The sequence below is a fragment of the Benincasa hispida genome, chromosome 3, assembly GCF_027475165.1.
Source record: "Benincasa hispida cultivar pf3 chromosome 3, pf3_genome.v1.1, whole genome shotgun sequence".
Taxonomy (NCBI): Eukaryota; Viridiplantae; Streptophyta; class Magnoliopsida; order Cucurbitales; family Cucurbitaceae; genus Benincasa; species Benincasa hispida.
In genome coordinates, this window is record NC_143480.1 from 74,819,775 (window position 1) to 74,832,940 (window position 13,166).

At 36.4% G+C, this 13,166-nt stretch overlaps 2 protein-coding genes across 2 annotated transcripts; both read right to left on the reverse strand.

Annotated features, from left to right (window-relative positions):
• Positions 1-1,343: 1,343 nt before the first annotated feature.
• LOC120073688 (uncharacterized) lies at positions 1,344-8,447 on the reverse strand. The gene is made up of 5 exons (XM_090312036.1): positions 8,345-8,447; positions 7,644-7,687; positions 6,805-7,427; positions 6,418-6,519; positions 1,344-6,024 (listed from the first exon to the last, which is right to left on the reverse strand). The coding sequence occupies exons 1-3, from the start codon at positions 8,445-8,447 to the stop codon at positions 7,233-7,235; spliced, it is 342 nt and encodes a 113-aa protein (XP_090168162.1). The 3' UTR covers positions 1,344-6,024; positions 6,418-6,519; positions 6,805-7,232.
• Positions 8,040-11,604, reverse strand: LOC120073344 (Tetratricopeptide repeat (TPR)-like superfamily protein). Its single transcript, XM_039026129.2, has one exon. It carries the CDS (start codon positions 11,479-11,481, stop codon positions 8,908-8,910), a length of 2,574 nt encoding a protein of 857 aa, XP_038882057.1. The 5' UTR covers positions 11,482-11,604; the 3' UTR covers positions 8,040-8,907.
• Positions 11,605-13,166: the final 1,562 nt, after the last annotated feature.

The window sequence follows — 13,166 nt, forward strand, 5'->3', positions numbered from 1 at the left end:
ATTCGTGATCAAGATCATATAAGGAGTCGTTCGTTGGAACTTCGAGAGCATCGTTCTTGGAACTTGAGAATCTACAAAGGTAAGAATGGTTCTAATCTTTTCCCAAAGCATGCTAATTTATATGTTTATATTCTGATTTAGTATAATAAATTTGTTTATGTAAAAATCAAATTGCGGGATGCAAGGCGTTCTCACAAAACGCTTTCGCTGCAGGATTCGATCCCTTCAGGTTAATGTCACTAGCTCCCTTTTGAGCTTAACTTATATATTCAAGCTTAACACCAAACTTAATAACTCCTCAACGCATAGCTTAGCTAAGCACATCTTCAATACTTAGGCAAATCAACACACCACCATTTAACCAGATGTTACCTTACAACTTGGTTGATAGGTGAAAGCACGCACACATGGATGCTTACTGGCACTAGAATGCGCCCACCCTGCCTATGCGTCGAGCGCTTGTGACTGCATCCCTCGGTGCACCTCAACTATCGCTCGTAGCCTCTTGCTTACATTGCACACTCTTCTTAGTCAACAGCTGTTACACTAGCGCATGCCCTTCATCAATGTGCACGCCTGTCCACACACATCTTAGCCGGCCAGCTGCGTACTTATACTTGAGATGCAATTGCTTGCTTGTTTAACCTATCAACATTCCAGATTCAACTTCTAGTCTAAATAACTTAATTTCCAGGCCTCATCTCACAAAACTTCCTTCTAAGAACTTGTTTCTAAACATCTTAACTACCTTACCTCAAAATTTCAGCCTCTAGTTCCTCTTAATAAGCTTGAAATCTTTCCATTTTTCTAGATTACTCGAGTGATTCGAAAGCCTTGAACACTTGTGGAACTCTTCAGCTTTCAACTCGACTTCGTGGGGATTTCCTCTTGGCTACCCCAGATCAACTTCAGCACTGATCAAGCTTTGGTTTGGCAGCAACTCCCCCCTTTGGCACGAGTAAATTGCACAAACCGAGCTCTCCATTCCAACCTTTCCTTTTATCCTAGAGGCCGTATGATCAACTTGTTCATTAGGGTGACACATGTCCTTCTAATTCTTGTTTAAAGCCTCTAATAAGGCCACTTAGCCCACTAGCTGGTGATTAAGCTATTTGCTTCAACCTTTCCTCAACACATAGGCTTGCAACCATGCAAACCTTCCCTCTCCATCAATTGCATACATTAATCAACATGCATCCTGTCATACCCCGCCCCGAGCCCGCACTCCTGAGCCCGAGGAGAGGCATGAGGGACCACAGATACCACCCTTTTGTGATACCTATTGTCCAACTGAACCTCTTTACTATACTCAATGAACTTTAAGTCAAGGAGATAACAACAACTGATTAAGTAGGCCTATTTTATATTACAACAATGTAATATTCATACAACTCCAAGACTTAATTACAAAGTTTACAACAACCATTCTTTAAACCCTTCGAAAGTGTTGTGGCAGACCATCACCTTAGCAGCACCCTGGAACTTCTCACATTTCGCTACCTGAGAAGAAAACATTTGAAAAATGGGGTGAGTTTGCTAGCCCAGTGAGTGACAAGAAAACTGATTCTTATGTAAAAGAAGTACCATCATGCCTTAGGTATATTTGCTCAGATACCTTCTCAAAATTTCCTTAGTATCGAGCTACTCGGATACTTTCTCAAATGTCCTTCGGTATTGAGTTGGTCGGATACCTTCTCAAATGTCCTTCGGTATCGAGTTTCAAGCAAAACTAGTCATACAATGACTTTCTTTAAAAAGCATAGAAAACATGTCTTTATCTTAAAGATATTTCTTTAGAACATGGTTTGGTCCAACAAAACCAGTCGACCTCGTTTGGTCCAAAGCTAATCACAACTATCTTTACCTTCTCCGGATCGGCCAACTCATGGATTTCAAAGTAATGTTCTGCTCTGTAGGCCCATGACTCCGAATTTTCCCCTGTGAACACCAGTATTTCTAACCTCTTATACTTGCTCTTGTCAAGTCCTCCCATCGTGGTATGAGAAGGTGAGTCGACTTCTTCTATCTTCCCTTTCAGTTTCATTCAAAGAGCATCCGTGATCCCAGATTCTTCAACCTTGCGAATGGTGTTGCTCTTCCTTATTTCTTCAGCCAGTTTCTCAATACTCTTACATAAGCCCATTAGCATTCCCTTCATTTTGGAGATCTCCTTTTCATTCTTTTCCATTCTTTCCTCCATCATCTTTTGAGCCATCACTCTCGTGCGCCCCAGGTTGAAGCAGACTCTGATACCACTTGTAAGGCTTCTCTTCTCTTGAATCAATCACCTAACATAGAAACACAAAAACAACAAGAAGAGAAAAGGAACAAGGGCCCGATTATTTATCAACACTGTTTTCAAAGCTACCAACGACTTGCAAACATTACAACCCTTGTATCGAAACTATCAGAGAAACCTTTCGTTAAAAGAAAAATGATGAAACTCAAAATAAAAAGAACCAACACATTTGAGAGAGCTGGTGGTCCTCTCCTTGCAAAAGTCACTCTCAACTTTTACCCAAAATATTCCCTAAGCCCCTCCTTCTGTCATTGTTGTCCTTTATAACATTTATGTCTGTGGTCCCTAACCCTATGTTTGTATGTGTAGATAATTTGAGGCCTAAAATATTCTCCCTCTCGTTTTCTCGCTCATCTCTCCTTTGTCTTGTTCTTCATTAGACACACCATCAACTTTTTTCTTAAAGAAAAAACTACAGAACGAAGAATAAAGAAAGAAAAACAAAGGAGGGGGGGGAACATAAACAGAAATCGTCGGAGAAGAAAAAAGGGAAATCGCCTAGATGGCGGTGTAAACGAAAGAAACCGTCAAAAACGAAAAAATGACAAAAAAAAAAAAAAAAAAAAAGCAGAAACAACGAAAAAAAAAAAGAAAAAAAAATGTTACAAAAGAGAGGAGGAAGGAGGAAGAAGAAAAAAATGATTAAACTAGTAAATTCACAGCAAGATGACATCAACAAAAAGCCAAATTTCATTTGTTTATAAAAGTGAGGCTGAATTTCGAGTGGTCCCTAACTAGGACCTATGGGGTGTCTTGCATAAAAGATCTTATATTGTTTTAGCAATGCTATTTATCTTCTTTGTTGTCAGTTGAATGAGTAGATTCATAGTTCAATAGTAATGTCCCGTAGGAGGAGATTTTAGTGGACTGGGGAAACTTAGTTGGCCCAAGGAGATTTATTCTGGTATCCTTGAAGCAGTGTTTTAAAATGCCCTCTCGAGGGTGCATGCCTAAACTTAAGGCTTATATCAGAACCTCACATTGAAAAGGTGAGGCTAACAAAATAAGACGTGCCTCAGGTGCACACTTTTTGTGAAGCCTCAAGGCTTAAAGCCTTTGGACCTTAGGGCTTTTTTATTATTTAAAAAAGAAAATAGTAATAATTAGGGGTTTTCCTTCTTTATTAACTAAAAAGATCAAAGTTACTCAGCTTAAATGCAAAGTTTCTTGTATTTTAGGGTCTTTTTTTCGATATTTCCACTTCAACTATGCTTTCTCTTCTTAATGTAATACTTTTATATATAATGCGTCTCACCAAGATTCACACCCTTTTGCAGTCACACACAAGAAAGGAGAAGACGAATCAACCTTGCAAGGTGAGGTTTTCCGTGAAATTTTCACCCAAATTCCGAACCGTTTTTGCAATTCTAACCCGACCCGAATAACACCACACCAATCAGTTACTGAACCGGTCTCACACTTCACCCACCCATTTTCTTCCTCTTGACCCAACCCCGAAGATCTAATATCCTCCTTTTGAAATTTTGGGCATTTCAACTAATGACCCATCATTCTAGCCCAAAAACAACCCAATACCTAATTCCAAGTTGAACCCCATTCCCTTTATTGAAATCTACTAACCAACCCATCTATTTCAAATAAGTGACCCGAGGACATTAGGCCACACTAGTTTATCAATTCAGGTTTGTGTTTTTCAAGGAAGAGGAGATTAATTCCCGAGTTCTTTTACGCCAATTTTCAATATCTTTGGAGGTGTGACTAATTTGGGAGCTTTGGCATGTTCATGACCTTAAAAGACAATTTTCAGTTGGAGTATTTTGCAATCATCAAAAGAAGTGTTCTTGCAACAAGTTAGCTCATTCACTAGTTTCATTCCAAAAATTTTAAAATTCGATGACAAGTTTCTTTGGGGAGAGATAGAATATGATGTAATAAGATAAGGATATTTTGGTAAAATCAAGTTAATCTTGGTTAATCCTTGATTAGTTACATTTTAATTACCAAATTAGTTTGTAACCATTTTTAGTTATCTCTTTGGAGGTGTTTGATAAATGGGTATGAGATATTGGGTTGGATAGGTATTTATTATCCATGTTTGTTAAGCCCATAAAGAAAACCTATGGGTTATTAAAACCCTTTTTTACCCACTCAAAACTCCCATTTTTTATCCCCTCAAAACTAACCCTAAAAATCAATATATTTTCATTTCTTTCTCTCTTCCCTCATCTTTGTATCCATATATATATATATATATATATATATATATATATATATATATATATATATATATATATATTATTATTGTCAAACCTATGGGTTATTAAAACCCATTTTTTACCCACTCAAAACTCCTCTTTTTTATCCCTCAAAACTAACCCTAAAAATCAATATATTTTCATTTCTTTCTCTCTACCCTCATTTTCAAACCTTTGGATTCTATTTTTAGTTCTTTCTCCCTTCCCTCATCTTTGCCATTTGGATCCCCCAAATATACTATCTATATTATATAAAAATAAACGGCATGATATGTGAAATAATAAAGTTAAATTAGCAAGATTCAATATATATACATACGATATACCAATTAGTAATTAGGATAATTACCTTCAATATATATACATACATTCAATATACATACATACAATATACAATATACAATATACCAATTAATTGAGCAGCAATATAAAATATATTTTGTTGGTATGTTTTATCGATTGAAGAGAATTATAATTATTATAGTTTTTGAAAAGAATATATGAAAAATAATATATTATGTTCTACAAATTGAGGAAAAAAATTGAGATTGTCCAGTTTATGTCATATATGATTTGAGAAAATACGTGTATATTTGAAAATTAATCAACAATAGCAAAGCATAAAACTAAAAAATATAAGAATGAAATAAAAAAACGAACAGAAAAATATAGAACTAATCTCTTTCACAAAAAAAATTGCATCAAATCCTCCAACTCAACTCAACTCAACTCTGCACAACAAACACAGACAATAATTACCAACTCAAACATAGACAATAATTAACAACTCAACTCAACTCTGTAAACAAACACAAACAATTTAACTCCCCAGATAATTTCTCTCTCCAGATAATAATTACCAACTCAACTCAACTCAACTCAACTCAACTCAATTCAACTCTCTACTTTTATCACATACCAAACACACCCTTTAGGATTCTTATAATTCCCTAGAAATAGAGTCCCCTTGAATTGGAGACATATTCTCATTAATAAAAAACTCTTGATTTATACCGGGGAGAATCCTCATTTTATTTCTTTAGGCTACACCATAAACAAACTTGATTTCTAAACCTCCCATAGTGTATTTAATTCTATTATTGAATTATTGATTCTATACTACAACAAACGTCATTTTCAGCTGTTTCATCACAAAAGTTTACCCATGAAACATGAAAGATTCTACACTACAACAAACATCATTTTCCCATGTTTCTTCACAAAAGCTTTTATAGTAAAGAAGAAAAATTAATATGATCATTTTGTTAACAATTTCTAGAGTGCAACATTTTCCCCAGGCAGTAAAGCACAAATGAAGGAATGGAGAGAATATAGAAACATGTAAATTTGTGAAAAAAAATGGATGCTACTCTCTGCTTTCAAAAAATTTTAAAAAGGACAAACGTACTTTGCTAACAGTTGATCATGGCTCATCTGGTGTACTTTCCACGACCATGAATGAACTTCAGAGATTTATACAACCTCCTTAGCCGAGCTATGTAATGCCTCCTGCACACACAAGGAAAAAAAGATCAAATATACCAACAATCAACAGCTTACACAATCTCAACTAAAAAAAAAAAAAAAAGAACTTTCACAATCAATAGAAATCCATAATGCTATAAACACTAGCATAATGGAAGTAAGAAACTTTAGAACTCAGGGACACGATTGTACAACCTATAGAACAAATCCTGTTCAAGAAAAGTCGTTAATGGAAGTAAGAAACTAAAACACCATATAACAATTTGTAGGATGATCAGTTGCATCTCGAGGCAAGTGACATCAGCTTTTCCATATGTATGGTATTAGTATCTGTTTCAATTCTACTAAATTATATAATCAAAGGTTTGTTTCTTATTTTTTAAAAAAAAAAAAAAAAAAAAAAAAAAAGCAACTTACCAATAAATTAGATGATACAAAATGTGTTTGCACAAACCCATAGCGAGTGTAATCTCCATGACATTACCCTAGATGCATTTTGGTAGCTTTCAAGAGCTGCAACTAAAAAGATAACATATAAAGCACCATCACTGTCAACAAAAAAAAAAGGTCTAACTTGATGAATTTAGCCGAAGCTAATAAAATGGGCAAAATGAACACATCAAACGCAGTTTTAAAACACGAAGGGAAAAATTCAATAGGATAAAATTTGAGAAAGTAAATTACTTGGAATGAAGCTAAATTAGAGAAGCACTGCAGACCTAATCGAGCTTTTCAAATGAAAAGGACAAAAATTCAGTAGGGAAATCTTCTTCGAACAGATGGATACACAGATCTGAACTTTACCTATTGTGGGTATTTAGATCGATGTTGTTTGAGGTGGGATTTTCATATTGAATATGTCGTGAATCACTGTGAGTGTTACCACAGCAGCCAATGTCCACTAGAGTGGATCGCCGGAGTAGACTGCTCACTTGAAATCCATCCAATAGAGATGAAAAAGTTATAAGAAAAAGAAGGGGAAAAAAAAAATCCATTTGTGTAACCCACAATCTTTTGCCATAATCAGAGGAGATGAAGTTCATATGTTGTTTTTGAATCAAAAACGTCTCCAAAACCCCACCAATCTACTCAATGTATCTCTTTCAACCGTGAGTTTCCAGACCTCTCTTCTTTAAGATCCAAAAACCCCCCACCAACCTATAATGACTTCTGAAGCTTCACGCCCTAAAAATCAAAGTAAATGAACATTGATGTTACAATTCGAAAGCACCTCAAAACCCTAGCTTGGTGCGATGGCAGTGTCTGCGCTTTGCATTGTATCTAAATGTGTTGTTGATTCTCAAGCAGATCCATTGCGAGATTGCCCTATTCTGCTTCATCTTCTTTGCGAGATCCTTCTTGATTCTGAAAAGTCTTGTGAGTCGACATTTTAGGACAATAACAGTCAATTGAATCTTTGACCTCAGCTACTACATTCTTCAAGTTATACTAGTCTAGGCAACAACTTAATGGGGGCTTCAACCCCCCTCCCCCGCCCAAAACAAAAAAAAAAAAAAAAAAACTGTTCGAAAAATTTTTAATTAAAAAAAACAGAGGAAACAGAACTTTTCATTGATAAAATGAAAAGTGCTCAAAATATAAAGAAACAAAGTGAAGAACTAGAAAACTTAAACAGAACAAACCCAAGAGAACCCTGTTTTGCAACGATCATGAAGAATTTGTGGAGCTAAATTGGAAATTTTCAAGAATTATCAGCTTATAGCATTTAGCTGGAAAACTATAATTTCAAAGCATGCGACCTCCTTGGAGAAAGTGCTATAAGCCTAACTTGATAACTTCACTCCTACTCAGATGTTAGAAAAGAGAAGCTGTCCAACCAAACTCCAAGACCTTGAAATCAGAAATCCCTCAACCAAAATTCCCACACCAAGTGTCAGAAACAAAATTGAATATTAGTGTTGCTCTAAAATTCTAACTCAACATTGAATTCTAAGTTCAGCTAGGAAAACCAACAAAACGAAATCAGGAATAAAATATAAATTTCAGGTTGCATAAAGGCAAAGTAAAAACTGCAAGAGTTATTAAAACCCAATTCATAATCACCGAAGGAAAAACTCCCAGTATCCCTGTTTTTTGGACTTCAATTTGCATCTAATGAAAATTCATAGTCACTAAATTCTCCATAACACTTATCAGTTAAGAAATCTCTAACACAAGAATTTACAAAGGTAGAATAATATTTGAGCAGCCGCAGTAGATGGAAACGAAAAGAGAGATGGCTCTGGCGATCATTAGCCCTTGAATTCAGAAGTCGGAGATAATGGTGGAGTATCCAACTGGTAGAGATTGAGCAAAGGCCAAACAAACCGAAACACAATCCAACCTCCAATCATGATAAAAATGGAAGCATAAGCAAATTTGTTGAGCCGAAACAGCAAACCTTTTTCTCCCATATACAACTCCATTGCCTTCTTCGCCACGCTCATGCCGACAATTATTTTGAAAGCGGCCAATTATGTCTTAATGACACACGAGATGAACAGTATTAAAATACAAGTCACGCACTTTCATATGCAACCACAAGTTAGACTTTACAAACTTGTTGACTTTCCCATGGATTGGTTGTCTCAGTATCTTTACATGATGGATCCGATGGGAAAAAGGTTCCATCTTGTACCTGAAGATTGCCAAAGGCCTTGCCTTGCAGAAGAAAATCTAATGCTAGCTTGCATTCAACTTCATATCCACGATCGCATCAACATTGACTACCCTCTAGATCTCAGATATTTTGGCCAATCTTCCCCCACATGTTTCAGTGCCATTGTGTTTAAGGTCGAATCTCCACATTTCACAAGCTTTGAATTTCCCTTCAAATTTGGGTGCTTTAAGCTAACTTGTGGCAGAAGTAACTTTAGTTGGTCCTTTCTCAAGGCAAAGTAGAATAACTTACAGATCATCTTCCTTAACATTCATTCCAACAACAGAAGACAGAACTGAAACCCATGCTTGTAATCCACTCTGGGCATCCTTTTTTGCTGCTACTTCTAACTTGCTGACAGCCTGCTTTGAAACTCCACATTTTAATAGAACGGCCCCAAGCGATTTATATGTGCATTCATCAGGTTGAATAGCAGCTTTCATCATCTCTTCGAATATACTAACAGCCTCTTTGAATCGTCCATCCATTGCATATAAACTGATCATGTTATTGAAGCTCAACAAATCTGTTAAAAGTCCTCGTTCCTTCATCTGTCTAGCAATACAAATGGCTTCCTGTATTCTTCCAATTTTCTTGTACATGCACAACATCATAGCAAAAGTGAACTCGTTTGCTTCTCCCTTTCTCTTCAAGCTCTCAAATATCGCTTCGGCTTCTTTAACCATCGAACGTTCACTATAAAGGTCGATCATACAATTTGAAGAGTATACAGTTGGACCATCATCTGTTTGTTCAAGCATATTGTATGCTTCCTGTGCTTCTTTGAGGTAGCCAACTTTGGTATAGAGTTTTATCAAGGAGTTATATATCACTGTGTTACCAGACAAACCATCTTGTTTCATCGCATTCACATAACTAATAGCTTCTTTAACATTTCCCGTATCAGCAAAAGCATTTATCAACACACCATAAACAATGATGTCAGGCTGCACACCATGTTTGACCATCTCTCTATATAGTTTATCCACCATTTTTAAATGACCCAATTTTGAAAAGCTCGATATAACCATTGAATATTGAAAGCAATCACTTACTAATCCGGCTAACTGCATCTTCTTTAGATAAGCAAGTGCCGTGGCCGGCATGTCAGCACCAACCAATATCTGTATCAGAGAACTATAACTATATTTGTCAGGAGTGACACCATTACTCTCCATACTGTCAAATAGTTTTTGTGCTTTGGCATAATCCTTTACCACACCATAGGCTTTAATCATCACATTAAACTCAAGGACAGTGGACTTCTTTTCTTCTTGGCAGCTAACGAAAACTCTCTCTGCTTCTAAAATGCACCCACGCTCTCCATATGCATCAATATTGGCAGAATAACACTCAGAGCTCATATGCCCTGCAAGATGAAATCTCCAGAACCATGACCATGACTTTTCAAGCATTCCTGCATCAATATACATGCGGGTCAATGCAGATTGGGTGAATTCATCAATCTCAAGGCCTCTTTCGTCCATTTTGGTTACAAGTTTTTCAGCCTCCACCACCATATGCCTTATAGAGTAAGCATACAAAAGAGTGCGGTAACTCACTATATCTGGTTGAAGACCGGCCTCCTCCATCTCTGCAAAATAGTATGAAGCTAAGTCAATATTATCATGCTTAGCATGAAGAGAAATGAGGATATTGTATGTTCTTGTATCAGGTGGGCACTGAAGCTCTTCCATCTTCTGCATTAGAAATGTCACTTCTTTCAATTGGCCATGATTTCCACAAATGTGAATCATAGTATTGAAAGTCACAGTTGTCGGGGCAACTCCTTCCTTTAGCATACTTTCAAAAGTTGTAGAGGCTTCTTGTAGCTGTCCAGCCTTCCCATATGTGTCGATCAATGTATTATACGTATAGGTGCTCAAACTAACACTAGGAGGGTGCAGGGAACTCTCAACTTTAACAGAAGCTACTTTCTTCTTGTTGGTAATCTCACATTTCATTGAGTTACTTGATGACCACTTCTTGAAGAAACTTTCAGCCTTCTGAAACTCACCGACCTTCTTATACAGTTGAACAACAATTCCCATGGTAACCTCATCAGGTTTCATTCCTTGTTCATTCATCCTCTCGAGCCAAACCAACGCTTCTTCTTTAAACCCTCCTTTGCTGTAAACATCAATCAATGTCCCATAAGTCGAATTTATTGGTTTAATCCCCTTTTTATTCATTTCCATCCACAAACTCTCAACTAGCCTCCATTTTTGGGCCTTCCCAAGAATCCCAAGTACAATATTATAGTGAATCACATTCACTTCATAGCAACCGGTCATATTAAACCACTCAAAAATCTCCAAAGCCCTCTCCCAACTGGTTTGTTCTTTCAAAATAATACTCCTTTCCTTATTGTTAAGCTTATCTTTCCAAGGCTTCAGTGCTTCGTCCAGGTCACTTACCTCATCCAAGGCTTGCAAAATCGCCGGTATGCATCCACCATACGATAGCCATTTCGTCGAACACTTTGAGTGCACTTTTTCCACCGACCCATTTCCATCTTCTCCCGCATCTCTATAACCCAAATGGCGATTCTTTTTCTGGGTTTCTCGTTCCTCCATTTTACTCACTTTTTTCAACCGAATTTCCTGCCGGCGACGACCGTTATCATTAGTGGATTTTTGAACTCCACCAACCTTCTTTAACACTCTGTTCGGACATTCAAGAATCCACCAGTCCTTGTGCTTCTTGGAAATGGGAACGAGATTATCAGGAGGAGAAACTGAGGCTCCTACGATGGTTGCCCTAAGGGTTGAACCCAGTCCATGAAAGCAGGGCGTATCCAAATACTGCATCTTCACCAACATTTTTTGCGAGATGAGTAGAAGATTAAGTCACTCGAACAGAAACACAAATCCAGACGGGACTACGAAGGTTAGAGGGTACGATGTTGATTGATCGTCTTAAGAATACATAAAGGATAAAAGCGATGGAAATTAGGAGTAGATATTTATTTAATTAAGTTCCTTGGAAAAGAAAGGAATAACAAAAAGATGAGTAATTTTGATTAACATACTCGATCGGCCAAGTGAGTCATACTAAGGTTGGAAAGTGAAACTGTATAAATCGAATCGATTTACAAAATCGAATCGAATCATCAACAAAAAAAAAAAAAAAAAATGATTCAATGTTGTTCGTTGCAAATCTAAATCAAATTTAAACTATTCAATTTGGTTTCAAGTTCGAAAACCGTTTCTAAAACTGAACCGAACCTTATATATACTTTTAGTTTAGGTTTAGGGTTTTTAGTTCTTCGAATCTTCTCATTCTCAGACTCTCAGTTCTCCCTAGTCCCTCGACGGTCGGTCTCGATTCCATCTCCATTTGACCATCTCTATCATCTTCGATTCTCCATACTCCAATTTCCATCTCTTCCAATTCCAACTTTAGTTTCGATTCCAACGGCTCAACGGTCCCAATTCCAATCTCCAATCTCCATCTCCAGCCTTTACCTCAAGTAAGGCTCACCTCCACTCTCCGATTCCGTTCCGACTTCATCTCATATTTCCATCTCCAGCCTCACCTTAAGTAAGGCTCACCTCCAATCTCCGATTCCGTTCCAACTCCATCTCCAATCTCCATTCCAATTTTGATTTGCATTAGCATCACTTCAAGTAAGTTTTTCTTTTCGTATCTCCTTCTCTCAATTTACAGATTAGAAATATGTATGATTATGTACTACATTAGATAAGAAAGAATAACGATTCGAGTTGGGGAAATGATAAAAAGGGCCTCTGATTATGTATCTCCTTTTGACTACATATGTATGAATATGTATCTCCTTCTCTCTCCTTCTGATTTATGCTTTAATTCTCTAAATTTGTCTTTTATCCTTCCTTTTTTTCCTTGGAAACATGGCCTAGTTATTTTATTTCCTAAATTCTATTTATCATGCCAAGAATCTGTTTACTTTCTTCCGTGAATTAGCTTAAATGAGTTTATTGTTTTATATTCTTATTATTGCATTTTCCTTTTTTACCATGAGAGGAATTCAATTGTTTTTTAACTATTACTTTCAGCTGCAGTGAAGTGATAACTGAAATAAAATACTTTTGACATGAAATGCATTTTGTTATTGTTTTTGAATTCATGCTATCATAAAATAATTTTTGTTTCTATCTAATTTGTTTGGTAGTAATAAGTTTTCTCTCTATTTTCCCCTTTATAGGTACCATCACAAACAATGAGCAAGACCAACGATTTCAATGATGATGTTATTGTGATACCTCCTCCACCACCACAAAAAGATCAAAGTGAGGAGATAGTTTCAAAGCCCGCAAGTGCAAATGGAACAAAGAGAAAAAATTCATCTATGATATGGGATCACTTTAATAAATATTCTAAATAAAGTGTCCACATGCTAAATGTAACTATTGTGGTATGGTGTATGCATGTCATCCTAGAAGGAATGAAAATTCAACTATGAGAATGCATATTGAAAACTACTGTAAAAAAAATTCTTATCAGATTAAGAAGTATAAGTTAGATGCAA

What these genes read in the sequence shown, in the direction of transcription:
- LOC120073688 (XM_090312036.1), bottom strand. Translation starts at nt 8,447, where the DNA reads ATGAGCGTGGCGAAGAAGGCAATGGAGTTGTATATGGGAGAAAAAGGT. An exon ending in CATTTTTATCATGATTGGAG is followed by an intron (nt 7,688 to 8,344) that starts GTTGGATTGTGT and finishes TTTCCAATTTAG; the next exon opens with CTCCACAAATTCTTCATGAT. An exon ending in GCAAAACAGGGTTCTCTTGG is followed by an intron (nt 7,428 to 7,643) that starts GTTTGTTCTGTT and finishes AGAATGTAGTAG; the next exon opens with CTGAGGTCAAAGATTCAATT.
- LOC120073344 (XM_039026129.2), bottom strand. Translation starts at nt 11,481, where the DNA reads ATGTTGGTGAAGATGCAGTATTTGGATACGCCCTGCTTTCATGGACTG.